This window comes from Ammospiza caudacuta, chromosome 9, assembly GCF_027887145.1.
Source record: "Ammospiza caudacuta isolate bAmmCau1 chromosome 9, bAmmCau1.pri, whole genome shotgun sequence".
Taxonomy (NCBI): Eukaryota; Metazoa; Chordata; class Aves; order Passeriformes; family Passerellidae; genus Ammospiza; species Ammospiza caudacuta.
Window position 1 is genome coordinate 23516016 of NC_080601.1, and position 25281 is coordinate 23541296.

The 25281-nt window shown below is 37.6% G+C and overlaps 1 protein-coding gene across 1 annotated transcript; it reads right to left on the reverse strand.

Moving 5' to 3' along the window:
* Window positions 1-1382: 1382 nt before the first annotated feature.
* MARCHF5 (membrane associated ring-CH-type finger 5) lies at window positions 1383-25211 on the reverse strand. The gene is made up of 6 exons (XM_058810326.1): window positions 24931-25211; window positions 10734-10936; window positions 6756-6886; window positions 3442-3625; window positions 2854-3020; window positions 1383-1688 (listed from the first exon to the last, which is right to left on the reverse strand). Exons 1-6 carry the CDS (start codon window positions 24972-24974, stop codon window positions 1572-1574), a joined length of 846 nt encoding a protein of 281 aa, XP_058666309.1. The 5' UTR covers window positions 24975-25211; the 3' UTR covers window positions 1383-1571.
* Window positions 25212-25281: the final 70 nt, after the last annotated feature.

Consider the following 25281-nt stretch of genomic DNA (forward strand, 5'->3'; position numbering starts at 1 on the left):
ATACTAACTGGCCTTTATATACACTTTTGTACAGTTTTAAAATATTACATCTTGGTAATTAAGATAAACATACTATAGAAAAGGTACCTTACTTTGAATTTCTCCTAACATACATTATTGCAGTCAAATAGGAAGTCCATTCTGCATTTACTTCATTTCTGGTGAAAAGAAATATTTACTAATGAATAATTCCACTCAAATATTTTTAAGCTATTCTTCATGCATTTGACATACTAATATGAACAAGAGAAAACTCGGAGAAAAACAAAGAAATTGTTGTTAAGAAAGAACTTCAAATATGAAATCCAGATTAGGTCTGGTATGAATATGCAATATTCAAATTATGTTTGTCAGAATTTAACTTCACAAAACAATCAATTTCTGTTGAAATTAGATTTAGAAATACATCAAATAACGGAAGTGCTAATGTCTCCCTCAACTGACTACTTTAGACATATGGGAACAGTAAAGCTTACTGTATAAATAAACTTTATGACACATTTAAGATTTATCCTGTAGTCCTTTACAAAATGGAGCCCAGTTACCTTAAGCCAAGGACCCTGCTGGCAGGATGCTCAGCTCAGGTACCCAGAGTGTAGTGTCAGCCCCTTGCAGCCAGCACTGCCAGCAGGGCAGCAGAGCCCAGTCCTGAGCAGAGCTGAGTTACACTCTCAGGTCTGGATGCTTCAGGGGATACCCTGCTGGCAATTCCCATGGAGCTTTAGTGTTCAATGCTGCTTTCTCGCAGGTTTTCTATGGGTATTTACACAACATAAAGGAATATGGAAATTAAACAAGTGTTCTAATACTTAACTACAAAATAAACAAGTGAAATTTATTTCCCCCTTGTAATTATTTTAACTGGAGGAAAAAATGCAATCCAGCACCAGTTACAAACCAGTAAAGCCATGAGAAAATTACACTAGGCACTGCAGAAGATACAACAGGACACTGAAAATTACCAGTAGTAAAATAGTCACCTGAAAGCCATGCTAATTTTAACACCTAATACTTAGGTGGTTAAAGCTGACATACAAGTCCTGCAGAGAGTGATCTATCTTCTGCTTTCTCTGTCATTCGAGTATTTCACACTCCCTGTTTGATACCAGCAAAACTCAAGGAAAATTCTTTCTCCTTGGTAATGACTCACACTCCCCTTCTAAAGCAATCTCCCTTCATTGTGTGAAATGCTAAACTGAATGACAGCCTGGGTACAAAATCACCTAGAGAAAAGACATTTGGATATAGCCTACCTAACTACACTTAAAATGTTCTGTAGTTGATTCTTTTTTTTTTCCATTCAGTATATTGGCTCAAAGAAAATAATTCAAAAGCCTATTGCCCAACAGAAATACCCAAAAAATAATGAAAGCCAAATCACATTCTTAGGTTCAGTGGTTGCTGAAAGGATTTACCCTGCCACAACACAGTGCTTTATTGTATTTAAAGGAAAAAAAAAAATAGAGGAGCAGCAACTTATCACAATTTTCCACTACTGTGCAATAACAATGGAACCAATACAACATGGAAACCTGTTAGGTGAGACTCTGTGACATCTGGAGGTTACAGCCTTACGCTCCTTCTTGTTCAGGATAATTTAAAATTTTGCGGTGAGCTTGGCGCAAATATTGCTGCTGCTTGAAGTAAACCTTAAAAGCTCCTTTTATAGCAACAAAAGCAATTCCACCCTGAAATAAAAAAATATTTTGAAAACCTGCACAGTTCAGTGTCATATCAATGCAAATGTTCTTAAAAATTTCCAGTTAGAGAAGATTTGTTTTCTATACATATGGTATTTTCTTCTAAAGATTAACTAATTAGTACAGTTCCAAACGAGTGTGTCAAAGTTTTCTGTCACAATGCACTATTACAGAGGTTACCGTTACTTAAAGGGATTACAGACTGAATCTATAAAAGCTTTTATTTCCTTGGAAGTCTCACCAGTATTCTAAATTTTAAAAATCAAAATCTTATTTCAATAACAAAGAAAATGCAGATATGTATCTGCTTTCCTCTCTTCTCTGAATGTATACTATACAAGGCACAAGGAATAGTACTGATAACCATTCTATAACTAGACTGTGAAAAATGGCACTTGCCAAAAGTGGAGTAAAATAAAATCTATTTTTGTAAAACAACCTTTTTTTCCCCTCTAGAAAGCTTTACAATATATTTATCTCAAGTCTTCAAAATGAGACACCAAGAAGCTTTCAGTTTGCATGAACATTTGCAATATCACTGTTTGATCTGCATAAAGGAGAGGGGTGCATAAACATGCAGGAATTGAAAACAGGCTGTAGTGACAGTCAGATGAGCAGGGATTCCATATTACCAAACTCAGTGTACTTGTCCTTGAAAGGCTGCAACTAGAGAGGTTATTCACAAAGCAAGAGATTGCCATTCCCTCTCCATATGAACTCTATGGAGAGTTAATTTTCCTCTCCTTATTAAAATAAGAAACAAAGAGTTTCTCTCCAGATCAGCAAACAAAAGCTAATATGAAAAGGTTTATAATATAAATCCCAGTCTTCCCTTACAGAGACTGTTCTTAGAAGATGCTGGCTCCTCATCTTCACTGTCAGCATTATTACTGCTAAGGCCTGCTCTACTATAGTGCCAGATAAAACTTTCATCCTTGTCATGAACTGAGATTAGTTTCAGTCATAAAGAGTCTTTCACACACATGATGTTTGTCCACTACTAAGACAGGCAATCTTAAAAAAACCCTTCCTTTAATCAAATGCTGTTCTTAAAATTCCAGATCAATTTGTGTTCCTTTTTCCTTTGCCTCCCTCCTTCACAACACTTCATATTCCTCTCGTATAATTTATGAAACATAGTATTGAATCTTACCAAGATTGTCCTTTGTAAATTTGAGTTAACACTGCTGAACATCAGCTTGCCAACTATTGTGGCAATAGTAGGGAAAACTAGAGCTCCACACAGAATCCGTGTGGCAGAGACGTGATCTGCCAGAGGGTTGGCCTCTGCTGGGATACGAGGAACAGGACATCCAATGCCTAAAGGGATAAGAAAAGGTTACATGGCCTATACTGCCTCAAAAAAGAACACAGAAAGTGCAATACTGCCCACTCCCCACTCCAGTACAAATCTATAGCCAACTGCTTTGTGAGAACTATCCCTCTTCTCAGTGAATATTCTGTTTCCATTCAACAACTGCAGTTTTACTTTCAAGTAGGACCCATGACTTGCAGTAGCTTGTTTTGTTACTAAAGCCTGAACTGAAACCATGTTCCTGCTACTCCTGCCACACCCATCTCAGGACATATTCCACAAACACAATCTAAACAGAATGACCATGAAATAGAGGGACAGTGTTAATAACCTCTACTTAAAAATAGCAAAAACTACTTGCCTATCCCCATCTCCTAAAGGCAGAAGTTCAATCTTGGCATTTCTTTTTTAACTGAATCACATTACCTGGAAATATACTGTTCAAAATTTGTAGTTTATTGGAGTATTTGCGCCACAGTCTGAGCACATAGTCCTCCCAACGGATCATCTTGCCCAGTATTAGCATGACTGGGATAGTGGGAAGGCCAATCAAAAGGAATAAAGGATCAGCTCTCTCCATCACATCAAGACCTTCTTTGTGACCCACAACCTAGAAAATATGCATATAGTTGACAAACATAGGCCACAACACTGTTACAATGTACAAATAAACAAAATGTAACTTAAAAAGTTGAGTTTGTTTGAAGCTGCCCACGTGTTTTAAGTTAAAGAAAAAAAGAACACTGTTTTACCTAATTTACACAGTTTTCTCTTTGTATCCTTGGTTGCTTATAGAGGATAATGCAGGTGAGCTACCAGCCCTATTTTGCAAACCATTATTACTGCAGAGAGCTGTAACAGAATTCCCAGACATCTCAAGAAAGGTTTTATGTGTTTCTGTGTAAGTAAAAGCCTTAACATCTGAAACACTAATAATACAGCAAGCTTTCCAAAAGGCATTTAAGAATTTACAGTTTTATAACAAGTAATTCTACACTCAGAAACTGATCAGACACTACTGTTCACAGGATAAATTGATAGTAGGTACCTCAGGATGTTTTTATCCATATTTTGTGTTTTTTAGGAATACCTTACATAACAGAGATCACAGTATTTAACTATTGTTTCTCTGGACAATGCAGGAAGATGAACATTATTTTCAACTGTACTGGAAATAGCAGCATATCTTCACATGTACCTTATTTTCATATGTAGTTAGTTCAAGGATTTGAAAAGATCATTATTACTGCTATGTCTATACTTTTCTGCTGATATATAAAAAAATTAATCAGACTTTTCCATTTATAAAATGCAGATGTTACAACTGCAACAGAATGGTTCCTTATGTCTTTTTAAAAGTACATTAATTTTAAATAAATCCAATAGGACTGAGGATAAAAAAATTACATTAGAGTGGTACATATCCTCTAGATTTGTCTCAATTTAATCAGTATAAATGCTAATATAGTCTTTGAATTGCTTCCAGGAAGAACAGGCTCTTTCATGACTTTTTCTGTAAGAATCTGGTAGGACTAAAAACACTAAAATAATAATTATGTTTGCCAGGCACTGGATTTTCTGATGTGTTTTCATTGACTTCTTGTTTTCCCCACAAGTACAATAACTTATCAAGTCTTCAATTGCACAAAAATTAGAATTAGAAGGTAAGAACATGAAAGAACAGCAAAATTGTAAAAAAGGAAAATAACAAACCCAGTACTTCTGGAATAGGTAGGACACAGGGAAGAAGCTACAGTAATGTACCACAGTACCTTCCAACTGTACATTTTTGCCTTGCTCTGAAAAGCATTCCATGTTACACCTCCAGAACAGGAAGTTATGTTATATACCACAGCCTCTAAAAATAGGCATAACCAATATTGTTGATGCCAATAGATTATTCCTGAAAAAACATTCAGCATTTGTCTTCCAGCTTCAGTATCTTCTACTCAAGCTGTGAAGTCTGACACTCTCCTTTTTCTCCATTGTCCATTGTCATTGTCCATCAAAAAATGCTTCAGTATCTCGTCTCTTTCTGCTTTAGATTATTGTATTTCTCTGCTTTCAGTAACTCCATCTGACTTGTTACTGACTTAGCTACCACAATGTCAATTCTGTATATATTTTTCTGCACCTGAAGTCTAAAAATAGCTTCTGTGCTTCTCTCTGGCCCTTCAACTAAGGGAAAAGAGTCTGAAATACATCAGGAGAAAAACTACATTAAACCTAGCAAGGCTGGGGTGGCAAAAGGGTTGGAACAGTTTCCCTCTACTACCCACTCAGTCTGCTCCTCTACAAGCAAAACTAAATTACTGTCTTGCCCAGCATGCCATCCATACAATCAAAACATTAAATCATGAAAATAGCTAATTCTTCATATCTGGGATTTGACCAGCTGCCTAAACTAATGTTTACACAGATCCTCACTTCAAAAGCAAAACAACTTCAGAACAAAGCATTTATTTTTCCATCTGGCTGCAGAGCTCTAGGGCAGCTAAAAAGGTCACAATTTCCTACAGAAAAAGAGATCAATGTAGCAGTGAGCAAGGAGAAAAGGACTGATGCATTTCCAAAGTCTCCTTGTAGTATTACAGATGGGTGTAATGCTCCTGTTGGAGCCACAACAATGAAATATCCAATAAAAAATACTTAATTGCACCACTCTGTAATACACAGACTCACCCACTGCAATGGAGGGGGTATTGAAAGCCATTACACATCACCTATGCAGCTGCTGACCCTTGGCCACACTGGTACAGGGAAACTGCACCACTCATTTGGGCTCCATTTCTGCTTCCAGATCACTCAGAACCTGAACCAAAACAGCACACCATCTTCACAGGGCAGGGCAGTACCACACTTCTCAAAAACTAGTGCCAAATGACTTATGAGAGAAGAACCAGTTTGTATATTTAAAATTAGAACTGTGTAGAGGAGCATTTATTAACATATTGGCTTGTTAATTCTATCTACAGCTGAATTAGCATCAGAAATACTTTTATGCTTTCAGGCAAAACACAGGTTATAGACTTCAGATAGGAATCAACAACTGAAGGAGTAAGGAAGTGCTTCTGATTGTACAATCTCTGCAAACTCTGGTCTTGTGGTTGAACTAGAATCACCATTACCAAGTCTTTCCATAGGTAACAGTGTACCACCTGTCAACATTACTTTTCTATTTAAATAGTAAGTTCACAAGAACAGAAGCAGGAAAACTGGTTTTCCCCTTTCAACTAATCATACAGTCTGAAGTAATTAAAACATTAATTTGCAGTGTTTTGTATTTCTTGTTTATGAATGAACTGCATCATTCAGAGCATGTATTTTCCTTTATACAATTAAAAAAAAAATCACAATATCCAGAAAATAGTTTACCATCTTTCAATTTCAACAGTTTGAATGTTACTAGCAAAGTTTTTCTCCAAGTAAAAGAAAAGATTACATCTCCTGTCTTTACTGAAGATACTCATTATTGGCAGCTAGGTGGTAATGGCACCTTTTCCCATGAGAACAGAATTGTGTTCACCAGTCTGCCATACACAGGGCAGCCAGCTAGAGCAGCAGTGCAGTTTGTTAGTTGCAGACTGAACCATGCCCAACAGGCATACTTGCAGTTATAAACTATGGCCAGTTAAACATGAAAAACCATCTTGAATTCACTGGTAACTACACTGAAAGCCAAGCAAAGAGGAGTCAGATTGACTTTGCTCTCAGAGGCAGGGAGAGGGAAGAGCGTGTACCTGCATGACCGTCACCGCCCCGTACGTAACGGCTGTCCAGTATATGGAGCCCACCATGATTCCAGCTGCAGCAAAGGGACATGCCTTTGAGATCAGGCGATCTGCAAGATCCAAAACGTAAACAACTGGACCTATGATAAAGGAAAAGTAAGGTTTCAAGAGAGATATATATATATATATATAGATACACACAAATAAAAGCATACTGTAGAAAAGTCAGCATCTATCACCAATAAGAAGAACAAACGAGGCAAAGTGGAAGTCTGACATACCACATGTGCTGTTTAAGTGAATATATATAATATAATATATAATTAAAAAGCTATTAAGCTAAACTTGTAACTTCTGCCTACCTACCATTTCATTTTTCCAGGAGATTTATACACTGCTTAAAGCACTAATTTACCCAGTGATTAGCTTCCTTTGTGTTGAGTAAGAATTGTTCTTTTGTACAAACCACTTTAGGCTTAGTGCCTTTTTTATTTGTTAGATATTTTAGTTTTCTAAAGGAAAAAATGCCGATTTGTTGTAATATACTTCATGTCCTTATCTTTGACAACTTCACCTGAAAATTCTGTCACTAAACTATGCTGCTATGTAGTAAAAAGTAGCACAGTTAATACAAAAGATTCCTTCCACTGGAAGAAGCTGCATTCAGTATGTTTAAATGATCACTTCTCAAAACACTGGAGGAAAAAATACTCCTATCCAGGTTATTCAGTGCCTTTGACAACAACACATGAATAGGTTCATTGTTCTGTCTATGCACAACTGCACTTTCCAGACTTACACAGGGCAAGACAATAAATACCCTGACTACCTTTGGTGAGGTAAACAAGGGCAATGCCTGCATCTTTTCTTTGAGGGACTGCAAGAGTATGAGTGAGGCAAAAGCCAGAACACTGAAATGTAAACATGGAAGTGAAAGCCATCACCACCATAATCCGCATTACTTTTGTATTTGTCAACAAATTCCACATACAGACTGTCCTCCCACAGCTCATATGCATGAGCGGTTCCTGTGAGTTCCTTCCTACTTTTTCCTACCAAAATCAGTGAAAATTCTCAAAACCAGCCTACAGGCATTCCTCAAGTAACTAATCCTCCATGTCTCTCAAAGTTTACCCACAGTGACAAAATTGTGACTCCCATTTCATGACTTAGTACTTTTTCTAGAGAACAACTCTACTGAGAATGCTTTCAAAAACCCCAGTTCCACTCAGCTCAAGTCAGCTGGTGGAAAAAAGGCAACAGGAACATCCAGTTCAACTCTTAATAGCTGTGTTTGACTTTCCAGAACACTCTTAAGAAGGTGCTGAGATGTCTATCAGTATGCTGGAAGTAGCAACAAGGTCATAACTGCAAGTACTAAATGCACAGTAGTTTACACATCTTGACTGTTTCCCAGAGGCACTGAACAACTTGTTTGGTTTTACCATTTTGAAAACTTATGTTTGAAGACAGGAGACTCAAATGACACTGAAGGTTGCCTTATAACACAAGTACTAACAAATTACACCTACTGATACTAATCATTAAGAGAAACCTGGCTAGAGAATCAGGTATCGAATCTTGAGAAAATACTAGAAAAAAATTATTGAAGCAATCTTTTAATTAGGGAGGACAAAACTAGTTTTCGGAGGACAAAACTAGTTTTGATTTTTAAGATGGTACGGAGGAAGAAACAGAAAAATAAATATCACTGATACTCAAATTAAAGAAGGAAATATGAAACAAAAATATTTTTTATTTTGAAAAATAGATCATGCTTTAAAGAGTTTTTTTCTGCCAAAATGTTTTCTTTTTATTAAACTGAAATAATTATCTAAGAGATTCTTTGGTTACTTTCAAAGTGGTAACAATATTTTTTCTATTTAGTGAAAGTACTTGAAAGAGCAGAAAACAGCTCACAGGAACATAATTATCACCAATCACCAGAACTGATAGGCAGTATCAAATCGAAAATGGAATTCTGATTTTGAGATATTTCATGAGAGGTTGTTTTGAACTAGTAAATATATAAAGAAACACCCACTGTTACTTATATTCACTGATGTCTCCTCAAGTTGATATTACTTCTAAACTATAATCATAAATTAAATTTTGTGATGAGGGTATCCTTTCACAGAATTTTTAGAAAAAAGTTTCCAGTAGTACATTAAGGGAAGTCTTAAAAGTAAGTAAGTTTCTGAACTGTGATGCCTCAGGGAAGGGTATGACAAACACTGTCTTCAAAAGAAGTGTTCCAAGGCTTCTTGGAAAATTCTTACTGTCCTTACTCTGCCTGGTGTGACCCTGACTGACTTGTAGTTGAATTGTGCTGGAACAGCTTTGGGTTACTAGAAAGAGTTACATAAGGGCAAGACCGGCTCAGTTGTTTGAGGCACTTCAAGGTCATGACTGATGTTCCATGGACCCAGATTAATTTCCCTGCTCTTCTACCAATGTCTTGTGTACTTTTAGACAAGTCTGAATTTTTATGCCCTTATCTTTAAAAACAGAAGAAGATGGTATTATGAGGAAAAATATATCAAAATACATGAAGGGAGTCTCATATACCTGCATGCAAGAACTGAACAATGTCATGCAAGAATTTTAGGCCAGCTTCAGAATCCAGGAATGTTGGAATCTAAGCTTTCATATACAGTTTGCCACAAATTGCAGGAACAAATGAAAATGCCTGTTATGTTAATGTATCCTGTCCAAATTATAGTTGCTACCCCTTTTGGCCATTGTCAAAATAAAATGCAAACACATCTCACATTACAATTTCATCAGTAAAGATACAAACAAGAATTTCAAACAGTGTAAAGTTTCATGGTGCATTCTGTGTCCAGATGGAAACCCAGTTTTCTTCCCAAAGCCAATTCTAAATGTTACTGTTTGATGCCTTCTTTATTATGGGGAGTTACCCTATTCAGCAAAGCCAAATTGTGGCTGTTATATGAATAACTTGTAGTAAGTTTCCTACGGGTTTATGTATTTTTATATCAACAATGCAATATTGTTGTGTATATTTTCTTTCCCATTACTCAGTGTTCTATCATGGAAGTAAATGTCATCACTCAAAATTCCCTTGACACCTTAATTTCATCAGCCCTTAAGCTACTAAGAAAGAGGTCCTCTCCCAAAGAACTGACAGTGAGTTATTTTCAGCTCTTTCATTACAGAAATAAGATACTTTAAAAAAATCTTCTTTAAAATCCTCTGAATGCCTGCACTCAATTACTACATCACCCTTTCTCTAACAATCAGTTTTACTTTTAAACAAAATTTAAGTTTCCATGGCAACATTTCATTTTCTTGATTTGCTTAATATATCCTATAGAACACATGGGCAAACGAGGGCTGAAATAACAGCAAGCACTGCTAATTTAAATAAATGCAACATACTGTGCATTATCCTTCTTGGCTACTCAAGTAAGAGACTCTGGAAGACCATGTCCAACTTTTTCTTTTGACCTTGACAAACAGAGCTACAGCAGTACCCAGCAATCATAAATATTCTGCCTCGTGATCACAGGGCAATATTGTCTCAGAAACACCTCCTGACCAAAGTGAAAGTATGTTTTTCCAGTAATGCCACATGCTGCTTAGGAAATTCTCCACTAAATTTCCTCTGATAAGTGTCTCTGCAAGCTGAGTCAAAAAAAGGATGTGTTTATGTGCTGTGTGGCAACTGCTGAAAGAAGTCACCTTCTGCTCAACAAGAAAAACAATCCCATTAGCCAGGAAATAATTACAGGTCAAACACAAGATTTATCTATATACCTAAGTGGAATGGATCCAAAAGTTTTAGAAGGTATTTAACTAAGCCACCAAATAGGATGCAAGCAGAATATAAAGTTATTTCTTTCTGTCTGGGAAAGGGAATAGACAAGTTTCCAACAGAAATGGTGCTCCGAGCACAAGAAAGGGGAAAACAAAGGAACACAAGAACAAATAAATAAGCAATAATTGAAACGATCCGTATCTTACCTAGCTTTGGAAATACTATTAAATACTCTGCATTGCACTGAGGACAAGCAACTCTAGCAGTGCTGTTTCCTCTCTGCTTCTCATCCACCCAGCGCTGCAGACAAGTCTGATGCACCCATTTGGTGGAGCCCCGGCACCGGCAGGGCCGCACCCACTCTGCTGTCCGGTCATCCTCGTCCGTAGCAAAGCAAACCCAGCAGCTTCTGTAAGCACAGCAAGGGAAAACAAAGGTGTTTGCTGCTACTTTTACATGCTAAAAATAAACATTCACATGTGAAAGCATACAGCTTAAGAAAATGTGCATCTAGAGGAGATGATGGTTATTACTTCACTTTTAATCACCAGAAGTGTAAGTATTTTGTACCAGTTTTGCTACAAAATCAACATAATAAGCATAACTTTTCAGATGGCTAAACAACTGCTTTATACATTCTGAATTATTAATTAATAACTTTTAGATAATTTATGATTAAAAAGCACTGAGACTATAGTCCAACCTTTGAATAATTCAACATATGGAAAATCCATATTTTTTAATGTTTTATCATCTCCTTCTACAACATTTTGGTAAGTTTTTTTAATTTTAAAAATATATGATCAATACTGTAGTCTGTTACTTGGGAAACTAAGTCCAATCCACTTAAATAATAAAACAACACAAATGACACAATATACCACAAAAAACTCTAAACAATTTTATCAAATTCATTTGCTCTCTTGGAAAAAATGAAGTATTTAGTTCAAACAAGTTGACTTTGTATAATATAAATTAAGTTACAAAGGACTTCAAGAATACTATTGGACCAGTAGAGGAGGAAATTTCTGCTTTTGACAATTATGTGGGCATAAAAATTCAAATATATTAATCTGTAAGGAGAAAACACAAGACTGACAGTCTATACAACCTCACCTGAAGTGAGCATAGAACCAGGAATTCCCAGATATCTGGTCTGATGATTAGGCCAGACTTTTGGCCAACTTATAAGACAAAGCAAAATATGGATCTAAACTAGGAAAATATCAGATATGTTCAGCCAGTAATTTTTACTGTGAAACAATTTGCTAATTCCCATACTGAAGATATTGAAGTTTACATAATAAACCAGAGTCTAGCAAAATAAGAATATTGCTATACATTTATATATATATATATATTTATAATGGTCTGATTTAAAAAAAATATTTTATGCAAGTCACTACAATCATAGTTAAACCCCTATAAAGGAGCACAGCAACAGCCTCCTTATAATTTAACCTCCAAGACACAATCTAATTAGACACTGTGACCAAACTGAAGTTTAACATCACAATTTTGATGATGAAGTTTCGTTCTCTTAACAACTTGTGTAACGACATTAAGACAAAACACTAAAAGGTTTCTTATCTGTAATGAGTAACAGACAGTAACACAGTAACTGAGGAAGAAGAAACTGAGAAATGCTCTGACTCTCGTAAACAAAACAACTTTATTATTTAAGAATAATGATTGTAGATTCTATGCCAGGATGTTAGTGGTTCACAATGCTTTGCCTCTCACTTTTGCTTTTGTTTAACTCCTCTGAAGAAAAGGAAGGGGGAATTTGCAATGGGAAATTTAATTTTGTCTGGCTCCAACTTCAAGACATGAAAAATATTGTTGTCTAACAGCTTTGCTTTTAAGACCTCACTGTTTTGGGTAGTATTCTATGTGTAAATTGAAAGTGTTCCTTTAGAGAAGAATAGCCATGCTTTTCTAATAGAAATGACCGTGCCTATCAAGTACCTGCAAGCCATTCTTTAAAGCATGAAATCTTTTTAACATCTACAGTAGTAGAAGTACACTGAAAAAGTTGCAAGTGTGTCAGAGCAAAAGGCAACCTGGAGCAATTTTTTACTTGTAAAAAGGGAATATAATTGAGCACATTGTAAAAGGCATACATACAGTTGGCATACTTGTAAAAGGGAATACAACCTGAGATTCAGATTCCAGGGAAGACCAGAGAAAAAGCAATTTAATACTGAACAATCCATAAAATGAACCTGTAATGTCCAGTTTTAATTACAGAACACATTATAGTAGGTACAGATGTAAATTTAAAGTGTGGTGGTCTAAAACTAGAGCTTCTCAGTTGATGACATCTGGAATCAGAACTGTAGTTTCTTCCATTCATCTTAATGGGAAGGTAAAATCAAAGTCTGACTTATTTACATTAAGAATCCCCAAATTTACTTTAACAACAAATAATACCATACAACACTACTGATAATTGTTCCTCTTCAGAAGTTTTTTTCTGCATTACAGGTAAACATTCACTCACTCATTCCATATCCTATTTAAATCTACAACTGCTCTAAATTTGTAATTCAGATTTTTATTTATAAATTAAAGGCTTCACAACAGAGCTAGTTAGTCTAAGAATACCATCACAAAATGCAAGTCTAGAGTTTATTCAAATAATGACAGATTTAAGCATGAACATAATCTTGCTACACTGCAATTTTAACTGAATTTGTCCGTGACAATGGTTATAGATTAAATTCTGTTCTCAAGTTCTCTGTCAAGGTTAGTAAGTCAAGAAAAATATGCATCTTTTCTTTAATTGCTTCTTGCCAGCCAATCATGCTTGAAAACCTGAAAGACCTATGAAATGAATAACAAAATCCTTCACAGACTTAAACCTTCAGCAAGTCATGAATAATGAACAGTAAAGTCCCTGTATACTGTCATCAGCTTTATCTCTTTCCATTGACAGCAGCTGTAGCAGAAAGGACTAAATAAAACCATTTCAAAACAGGTATCTAGGCTCTTGCCAGATTTTCCATTTTCTTGTACTGAATAAAATATGACCTTGATTCTTACCACTCAATCAGGCTGCTACTCAGATAACCTGAAACAGAAAGGGCTGAAAAGGTGGAACAAAGCATTGTTTCTGATAGAAACTCGAACCCTTTTCCTTGATGACTTTCTACATAGCCAAATCAGTAACACCAATACATTTTTCCACACTTCCTTGGCTCAAAAAAAAAAAAAAAAATCAAAACAAAACATACAAAACTCCAGACCATATCACTATTGCAGCTCTGAATATAGGGTTACAAGTGCCTTTTAGATTCAGCTCCCCAGCAGATGAAGCTTTCTGGTCTCAAAAATTCTATTCTGACCCTGAGAATAAAGCATTTTTTGGATCTGTTTTTTTTGCCTCTAGCAAAGACAACTCTTTTCAGGGCACTGCTTGTATTAAGAGCAAAGCAGTTGGGGAGAAAGCTGTACAGAAGATTAGAGATCCTACACTCCAAATGTTACATGACTAAGAAACCAGGGCCTGCCTAAATCCAGGTTCCTCCAAACCACAAGTTTCTTACCAGTAAGGAGCTTTTCTCTCTGGTACCTGCTTGGAGCTGCAGCTCTAGCACATCCCTAGGACCTCCAGGATCAGACATACCTAGACTGCTCTCCTTTTTATTAAGCTATAACCCTTCTAGAAGTTACTTTTTTCCAAAACCAGTCTTAGATGGGAGGGAAGACAGTATCTAATTCACGTTATTTAAATCAAATCTGACTCAATTTGTGAAAGCTGAATCCATCATGTAAAAGTTTTGTTTTCAAGCAGGCATGACTGTGATGACTGTGTAAAGCAACACAAAAAAGCCCCAAAAGCCCAGCAGATATCCTTGTATCCACAACACTTAATGGGAGATGACTTGCTAGACTGGGGCAGTATAGCTGTTTTATGATCTGGTTTCAAATATTCGGTACTGAAGTAGGAATGGAAACACCTTGGAATTTTCCACCTTATGTTCAGTGGCATAGAAATATGAATGGTCAGCAAAACCAGAAAACTTCTCAGAATAGAAAGCCCTATTTGACTTTTAGATCTAACTCTTACCGTGGGAAATGCAAATTTGAACATGTGTGACATGCTCTAGAATCATGAGCTAGAAACACATTTTCCCTCTCATTACAGTTCATTCACAAAACAAAACATTTTCTGCATTTCTCTCAAATCATAAAGCTCTATTCCTTAAAGTGGCAGGAAATTGCTGATATCTTGCTGCAAGAGTAAATCATCCTTGTCCTGCTAAACAAGGTGTCAGAGCAGCTTATTGCAATTGAATTTCACATCCAAAAAGAAGAAAGTGAAAAGGCTGAAACACAACTGGTAACAACAGTAGCACAGAGAGCCAAGTCAGTGAGGGGTGAAAAGGTACCTTGAAAGAAATGACCAAAAGCATTCCAATCACTAGGCATTAAAAGGCACTGTTCTAAAGGATGAGCCACAAGTCTGCTGTTTGGAAGAGGCAATTTTTCATGAGCTTCCATAACAACTTTTTATGCATGGTTATGTCAACAGATAAAATATCTTGGATGATGAACAGTGATAAGCTTTACACTAAACTTGCCAGCTACACTCTACACACTACAAGATCATATTTAAGTTGGAAGATTAGGATGTCAGAAAAATGGGGTTACCAGTAGCACTAGGCTGCTTTGGAGCTGGCTGGAATTTTAGTAGGGGGACAGTAAACTGTTCTTTCAAAAAGCAAGAGAAACACCTCATTGCAAATGCTACCACTAAGCATTTCCTTTTCCAGAGTGTGAAGAACCAGCAGCAATAAGATCTTGTGCTAGAGGGACACTGCCTGGTCATGAGAGAATGCAACCATAGCCTACAAATCCCTGATAAAGGCTACAAAGGAATACCATTAACCTGAGAAATGTTAGCTTATGTCAGGCTTCACAGAGGAGATGAAGTGCCAGAAGTGATGAACCCACCTGTAGGATGGAACACTGCTCTTTTCCCAGCCATCAAACACACAAAAAAATACTTTAATCTTCAATCCAACACCTGCCTATCAAACTCAAAACACCCTTCCACTATCTTAACAGGAAAAACACACAAGGGAACTACACTGAGTGAAGAACAGACACTGGTGCAAAAATAGTGGTCTTAGATGCTCCTTGGGGACGTCAGAGGGTGCTTCCAAGGCAGCACAGCATAGCAGCCATATGCCAGCCTGTCTCACTCAGCTAGAAAACATGCTGTCACTTTGAAACAAAGTCTAAAATTCTCAAAGCAAGTCCTGAAAGTCATCTGACCATATACCCAATTCTGCTCTGCCTAGCATCAATGATAGCCTGCAAAGCTGAGTAAAGGAGATATTGTTAAGAGCCCAGATAGAACAGTAAAGACACTTTGCTACAAAAGCAATGCTTTCAATAGAAACAGCTCAAGTACAGAATATCAAGTGAATGCTGGTGTGAACACACGGTCACACAAGTGGTATTCATATACAGGCTCTGACTTCCTCTAACCTCAGGATGACATCCTATAAACTAGATTTTTAAAAGCTTTTAATAAAAGCATGTGGATAACTAAAACTCAGTAAACAAACCCATTAAAACCCCACAGAAAAATTAACTAGAAACTGCACCAGCAAGATCTACTGATTATCAGAAGTTCAGTTCAAGCTTTTTTATATTCTTAATTACAGCTTAAATCAAGGGGAAATATTTCACACCAGAGTTCACTGCACTATATAAAGGCAGAGATCCAAGTAAAGGACAGTTTCCCAAATCCTGCTGGCTGCTTTCTAGCTTGTGGATAAAAATACACCTTTGACTGCCAGCATCACCTATTGTGCTTAAATTTGGCCTTATTGTTTTATGGTCTTTGCTTCTAGCCAGCTTAGAATAAGGAATCCCTCCTCAGATCTAGCTATCTTGTGTTTTGGTCTCTAGTTTGCCAAAATCTAGACTGTCAGTAAAAAAAAAATTAGCTTTCATTCTGAATAAATTAAATTTTTGCAACCAGTTATTCAGACACATTCTTTTCACAAAGTCTCCAAAATTCAGTTATTTTAAAGGTTTTAATATTACCATACTCTCACTTTTTTAAAAGGAAAAGGTGAGAAATCATCAAGGCTTGGTGGCCTTGCTATCAGCCTTTAAATATGCAATGAATTTTGATGTTAGAAACATTTGTTTTCTTTCCTAAGCGAGGGAGGAAGAATGAGGCCCTTCTACACATGCACAAAGGACTAATCAGGAAAAACAACAACTTGTACAATAAGCACTTTATTACTAAAGCATTATACATTTTGCTAACTGAACTCTTACTAATGTATATTAGCAGCTTGGACTACAACTAACCATTCAAGCTACTCAGTGCCTACTGGGGTGGGTAACACTGATTCTCACCAGCCTAGGAAGAAACACAAAAGTGACTAAAACTAAGTGAAAAAAGAAAAATCAACCATACAAAACCTAAACAAAGAACCACATACACATGCACAAAACAATTTACTTCCAAAATGGAAACATGCTTTGAACAGAAAGTTGACATGTAGTCAAGTACATACATAGCAAACAGTGAAGAATTCTAATAGCATTAAGTTAATGCTTTAAATATTTAATGGTGTTTTTATAGTGCAGACAGCATGATACAATATAGGGAAAACATTTTCTCATGTCTTGTTTGACAAATCTGTCAATAATCACAAACACAGGAGATGTGAAGCAACTAGGAAATTATGCATTAGAGGTTATTTAAAGTTACTTCCTTGAATGTGACTTAAACATTTTAATTACTTATTAATTACCTCTAAGATGACCAGACTCCAAATGAAGACCAAAATATGTAGTTTCTATAACCAACCAATGCTATTTTGCACTGGGGGAAAAGGGAAGGGATTGCATCAGAAGAACACCAATACTGATATTTGTGCTACATGTACAGAATGGATGACAGATGCTGCAAATACCAGGAGCGACCTACATACAGAACAGACCAAGTCTGACCTGCCTAAAACTGTAACCATCCTGACATTCAGCTGTTGCTGTGATGAGCAAATGGAAAGAAATGCAAAGTTATTCACTGAGTCTGTATCATGGGAGCTCAATCTCCTGCAGCCATTTTCCAGTCAGTTAATGCAGAAGTACAAATGAAGTACAAATGAATCTTTAGGCACAGCAGCTTTACTTACAGAAGTAAATATATTAGCACAGACATCTGTTAGAAACTAAACATGGTTCCTTGCTTTACATTCAATTTTGAGGGATAGTACCTGAGAAATAGAAGTTTGATGGTTTTTATCTATTCCTAGAGAGTTTCATGGTTAAACTGACCATACAGGGTAAGCAATCTTCCTGTTGAGTTCTTCCAAAGAAAAGAGAAGGAAAAAAAAAAAAAGAAGTGTAGTCCTCCAACTCCAAAGCAAGCAAATTGCTCTGAACTCAAGAGTTTATGACAGATAATATTACTCAAGTTATTCTCAGTTTATAATTTCTATTTTTTACCAGCAAATTTACAGTATAAGAGAACAAACCAAAAAGATCTACTTAAGTCAGTAATCTTATATAATCCTAATAATAAAAATTGGAACAATTTCTGACCTAAAAATTACAAAAAAAATTAAATGTCAACAAGATAAATTCTTGGGATGTTAATACCTCAAGAACAACAAAAACCACCGATCAAATGTGGCAGACATTGAAAACTTGGAAATGTCTTTACTCTGAATAAATGTGAACAAAAGTGCAAGGTGTCTGATGGTAACACTAAAGTGACTCTCCTGGACAAGCTGTGCAACTGACTGCATGACTCACCAGCAGAACAGTCACAAGCAGCCTGCACATGGTCTTCTGCAATTACATCCCTCACAGAAAGCTAACTAAATGTTGGCACATTTCAGGCCAATAAAAAATATCCACTTTGAAACAAAAATATTCACATTCCAGGAGGCACTTAGAAGAAACAAATGAGAAGAGGTCTGGAAGGTACATAATGACCACACTGCAGGTTTAAAATAGAGGGTCTTGTCTTTTTTAGAATGTGAAGAAATAATTAATTATATCAACATGGCTTAAAAAAAATAGCACTGAATGCCAGCCCCTCTTGTCCATGACAACTCTTTTATTTACCATCTTCCCACTGTTTTAGCAGTTTCTTTTACTATGTGCACATTGAAGAAGAGCTGCATGGTCATAGGAGGAAACAGGCAGGGATACATAAACTGAGAACACTAAACAGTCCATACTTTCCATCAGCAATCACCTGAAAACCTAGAAACACTAACACTTATCCAAAAAGTTTGTTTCTGTGAAAGTTGTTTCCAAACATAAGCACATACAAGGATTCCCTGGATAGCCCTTAAATCAACTGGTATTTACTTGTTATAGGGGAAACTATAATACAGCAGGCCAGTTTAATTTTTAGGTTAACTTAGAAACAAATGAACAGCTAGCCCCTGATTTAATATAACTTCACTGCAATTTTTTAAAGCAGCATTTAAAAGTGGATATTTTGATTGTAAGTTTTCTTATCCTACAGTAGCGTTAGGCAGGAAGTGTCTAATCCTTCCCCCAGAACACCACACAAAAATCCTGAGCATAAGCACTTCCATTCAGTTTTAGAAATTTTTGACAAAAAGCACTCATATTAGTATTAACATGACAGGAGCAAAAATTCTCAAGAGAAAAAAAGCAAATTCCCAATCCAACTAGAGGGGAAGTTATTTCAACTTTTAGGTAAAAATTTCAGAGCTGGTGCTAAAAAAGACCAAGTGCAGATTTGCTAGAAGGTGCCAGTGGGCTGTACCTCCCCTATGCTTGAGTTCTGCAGTGCAAATGCTACTGTGCTGTTTTCCCTTAAACTGGGATTGCATCCAGACCTGGTATCACAGAATTACAGCTTGGAAGGGACCACAGGAGATCTTATCAGACCTCCAGCCCAAGACAGAATCAACACCAAATTCAGAGCAGACAGCAGAGCATTCTCCAGCTGGGTCCTGAAAAGCCCCATGGGCCAAGATCCACATCTGCACTGGGAACTTGTTCCCAAGCTCAACTGCATCATTCCCATCCCCACATGCTGAAAACTTCTCTGTTCAAATTCACAGCTGACTCTCACCATCCTGCCAGGAACCTCCACAGTCAGTGTTCTGAACAGCCTCCTTGGTAGGTAGAAGGTCATCAAGCCTCCCAAGCCATCCCTTCTCCAGACAGGCTTAGCTCCTCCAGCTTCTTCTGGTAAGTCACATGCTCCAGCCCCTTCACCAACTTATGTAATCTCAACAGTTTCATTTAGAAACTTCAGCCAGATGCAGTTTGCTTTAACCACTTCAGACTGACTCCTCTTACTCTTTTGCACTGGCAATGAACTTGCTACTTGTGGTAAACTACAAATGCCAGTAAAAGCATGAGCAAGTCACACACTCTTTTGATAAAGGTAGGTATTTATATCCTATAAAAATCTAGTACTTGGCCTATTCTGCTGCTGAGGGGAAAGCAAAAATGTTCATGAGAAAGCACTTATTTTCACACCAAGAATTTTCCACCCTCTTTGCAATGCAGAAAGGCCATAAGCAGGTTGAGATGCCAAAAGCACCAAACAAGCCTAAAACAGCTGGCATATTTATTACCACTTTAAGTATTACTTTAAGAAGTTGTTGCAAAATTGATACCTTAACCTTTTGATATTTGTCTGTAAATTATTATACATATATTTATTCAACACATTGGCATTAACTGTCAGAAGTTTCCATTTCAGTGAGCACTTAAAGACACCACGGCAAACCATTAAAACTTTAAGCACTATTACAGAGTCTGAACACTTTTATATGGAAGAGATCAATAAACAGGAGTTTGTACAGCCTTTTTAGATAAAGTGAATGTAACAAATGAAAATATTATCTGAATGCCTTCATAATACATGGGATGCCAAGAGTTTGAATACAAAAAATTGTAAGTTGTCTCTCAGGAGTTTCTTCACACTTAAATAGGAAGAATAATTACCTACTGTCTGCAGGGAGAAGTTAATTGTTAAGCAACGACTAAAACACGTCCATTTGTTCCTAAGCATATCAAAGCAGACATCAGAGATAGAAAAATAACATACATTAGACAAGAGTCAAAAGGTTAAGGCAGTTCATAAACAACATGCTGACACCTGTAAATTTCCCATGGGCAAAAGTCAATGTCCAGGTCTGCATCAAGTCTCCATTAATCATCTTCACTGGTAAGACACAGGAAGAAGTCAATCTGCATAGAACTCTCAGGATAAAGTGAAGCAAAATACTAAGGGATGTACCTGGGATGAAGCAGTAATGAGAAAGCCAAGATATTATAAAGCTATTACTGTTTCAAATTTTCTTTCTTGAAACCCACTCTCCAAGATAGGTGTGATTTTGCTTTTTCCATCCTGTATCAACATCATCTTTCAAACAGTTGGGCTAAGGACAGGGAAAAACAAACTCCTTGTTTCCTTGGTGGAGATGAACTCAGCACAGTCCATTCTCTACTCTCACACAGCCTCTCCTTCTAACCTACTCTCAAGGAAGAACAGAAAGCCAGGTACTTCCAGGCACTGAGACACTTCAGCCAGAAGTTAGGAAGATCTCTCTCAAAGGAGTTTAACTCTGTTGTGAAGAAAGAAAAAAATTACTTGAGGTAGGACAAGGAAAAGAGAAGTGCTTAATCAGCAGAAGTAGAACAAACAGACTGAGTAACTGCAGAGATGGCATTCTGTAAAAAATAAAGATAATACCTAAATCCCATACTGTGTTTTATGTTGCTTATTACTCTGCATATCTTATCTGGGAACTCCACTCCTAGAAAGAGTCACTCGTCTTCTCGTGTCAAAGAGTCACGTGTCAACTTCCCTCAGTGAGAGAAATCAGAGCACAACATACAGTACAAGTCTAAGATGTTCAGAATAAACATCTTTAATCAAGGACCACCCTGCACTAATTACACTACTGAGGTTGTAGCATCAGGGTCATAATCCAAAACCCTGTATTAGCTTACTAAAGTATCAACAATTCATTGTGCAAATAAAACTAAAACAGTGCCTGCACTTTCAAAGAAGGAAGGAAATGAACTGATCTCAACACAAACACCACCACAAATGGTGACTGGAATGGAAAGAGAAACTGAAAGTCATGTACAATACCATACATATTCTTTATTCTTGGAAAAAAAAAATAAAATTACTATGGAATCAGATGACATCTCAAAAAACTGAAATAGAAAATCCAATGCTGTTCTGCAATTTTTGAACTACAATTGCTAGCATTTTTCCAATAAATCGGTGATCTGGAAAGAGAAAATTTAATTGCAACAGCACTCCCCTCTAGATAGTAAGAGTAATTTCTTAAGCAAACTACAATTTATTGTTTAATTGCTTTTAAAGTCTACCAGCAATTTCAGCTCTCATCTCCTTTCAATAGGGAATGGCAGAGACTTAAAGCCACATCATCTTGCTCCAGTTTTTATCAAGGATATTCACCACAACTGAGCAACTACCACTGAGTCAGAAAATTAAGAATGCTAATTCAAAAACTAAACCATGCTAAAATGATCACTATGTTGATTCTTCAGCAGGTACCTGCACAAGCCTTCAGGAGATTATCCATCAAATGTTGACTAACACCTCTACAGCCTGAAGTAACAGAAAGCAATGGTGACCACGTTCTGGCCATGGTGGCAAATACATGCACAGAAGGGAGCAGCTGTCTTTAATTTGGATAGTACATGAAATACCACAATTCACTGCCACAGGATATGCTTGGGAAAACAGAACCCCAGCCATTCACTGGCATAACCAAGTGCAAGAGCAATCCACACACAATCCAACTGAAATCAAGAGAATAAAGCTTAAAAATATGAGTACATTTTAGCATTACAGCTCACATTAGCAGCACATTAACCCACTGCCACATAATTTCAAGTTTTAACAAAGATTACTATAATTCTGTAATTTATGCATTAAACTAACATGAACAAAGGCATTAAAATAATGAAATAATAATAAAATCTCAGCATTTAGCCAGATTACTAATACCTGCCTTAAAAGTGTATGCATTAGTCCAGAAATATGGGGTTTTAGCATAGACTGAAAAGATTTCTGCTTGGAGAAAAGGACAGCATTTCAAGAATTATTATCTGGAACTGTTACGTGAACATGAAAGAGAAGAAAAAAAATTACAAGAGGGATGGAAATTCCAATTTTCGGGCTAGAAAAGATGATGCCAATCATATGGATTAGTCTCCTAAAAGCTGCAGATGAGACAATCCACAATGTAGTGTCACTGTCATGCTTCTTGTATTTATGCTACAGCCAATCCTTCAGGTAAGTATAAAATCCTTAGGTAGAAATTTTGAGTAACTGACTCTTTACATTTTAACAGCTATTTACCTTCATTATAAATCCATGGGTTGCTTCCTAGACCGAATTATGCAGGCAAATAAAGGATGGAGCACAAAATACATCAAAGAAAGATGAATCCCAGGCAAGAACGTGGTGATGCTATCAAGTCAGTCCTTGCACTAGAGAAATCCAACTTTATTAAGGCAATAAACCTGTAATCATACAGGTATAGAATCTAAGAGTCAAGAGAAGAATCCAGCTGTTCCCTCTCACAAGCAGAGAATCAAAGAACTTGCTCTGGGAGCTCTGACCCTTGTTCACAAAGCAGTGCATGCACTCAGACCTACAGCACCACCTAATTCCTGATACAACAGCATGACACCACTCTTGGTGGCCATCTAGGTATTGGAAACAGAAGAAAACCTTTCTTTTCCCCTTCCTCAACTATTAGAATCCAAATGAAAGTAATCTGGAAAGATGTTTTCTGCATCCTTCAGTAAAAGATCTGTATTTTATTTTAAAGCATGCATTTTGCATTAAGCTATAATCATTTGCAATTACTCTTTAAGACTTTGCATATCACACCTCCTTTTATGCTACTTAGGTACTTCAAATTCTTTCCCTGCTGTCCAACTGTTTTACATATCAAGCTACTCTAAGCATAAAGTCTTTGAAAAGAGACAGAGACACAAATTATAATTTGACAAACTTTAAAGAACACAAGAATATTAAATGTACATCAAAACCCACATCTCTATTACAGGTAACAACTGAAGAACAGTAAACTGGTTTGGCAACCAGGTAACTAATTTCCCTTTTTCTTTTTAATTAACTGTTTAATTCAACTGTTGGTCACAACAAAGATTATAAACACAACCTCACAGCCATTTCCCAACAGGGTGAACCAGCACTTCAGAACCAGGACAATAGCCATGGGCATCAGGGCAGCCACAGAGAGTATTATGGCTTCCTTGAACTCTAAATATTTATTACTAGACCACAAAATTCAGGATGCAGATGAAAGTTTGTTGTTTTGTTGGTGTTTTTTGCTTTTGGGTTTTTTTATTTTTTTAGTTTAAGAGGAGTTGATTCAGCAATACTTTTATAACATAAATCATCCACTTGTCATCTCTTACCTTTTCAGTTTTTCTAGAACACAAACTTTCCCTCCCCAAATCACCTTTATCCTCTTTCTATATCAAACTGGAACTTCTCATTCCCACCTTCCAGGCTGCACAAGTTCCACCCCTGCCTCCCACAGTTTGTATTTCCATCACCTGCCTGATGACAGGCTGTATTTCATTAAACACTCTTTCCTTAGAGGCGACCTGGAAAGGATAAAACCACCAGGGTTTTTTTTGATTCCTTATGATGAAAAATTGACAGGTTCGTCAACAGAAGCCTGAACTGCTTCTGGATCCCCACCTTCTGAGATACCAGGCTATTACAACTCCTGCAATAACAGGCTGTGAATGTGCTTTATTGTTTGTATGAATAGGTTGCAAGGGCTTCATAGATGAGTAGAAATTACACTTAAGGAACCTGAAGTGCTCAGTGGAACAGGATGAAAGTGTTACGTATTCAAATAAAAGCATATATAGAGAAAACAAATACAATAAATAGAATTTACAAGTTAGTAATTATAGACGAAGAAAGATGCTTAAGTCATAATATTTCTAAGGTTGTAATTTTAAAAAACGCTCCAGAAAGCAATTAAAGGCTTTCTTCAGATCATAAAACCAGCAACAAAACACACAAGGCCGGCTATGCTTAGGTCATCTTTTGGTGCCTCACTTGACGCGCACATCAGCGCGTTCCCTTCCCGGAGGCTCTGCTGGGCCCAGGGACAGACACCCCCAGCCCCAGCCCTCCTGTGGCCGAGGGCAGCGGGAGCGATCCCTCCTGGCCCTCAGCTGCCCGCGGTACCTGGCGCTGCTTTACGACGGCGCTCCACAACTTCAGTCAGGCCACCGAGGCTTTTAGAAGGCAAAAATCGAAACCGGACCCGCGACACCGGCCCCAAACCCGCCGCGGGGGCTGACAGGCCCAGCCCGAGCGTTCCCTCCGCGTACCTGTCCATGGTCTGCGGCAGCGCCAAGCCCGTCTGCTCGGCCATGGCCCCGGGCGGAGGAGCGGGCCCAGCCGAGGGCCCGGAGCCTGACAAAGGCGTCACGCGTGCGGCGGCGGAGAAAGGGGAGCGAACGGGAGGGCGGCAAATCCGCCCTTTCGCGGGACGGCCGGAGCGGCCCTTCCCTCGTTCGGCAGGCGGGACGCGGCGCAGGGCGGGTGGCCGGGACAGGACGGAGCGCCCGGGCCGCCGCGGGGAGAGGCGGCGAGCGCTGAGCGCAACCGCGCCGCCGTCACCGCCGCCCGGCCCCGCAGCGCGCCTGCGCCAAGGGCAGGGCTCGAGCCCGTGCCCGGAG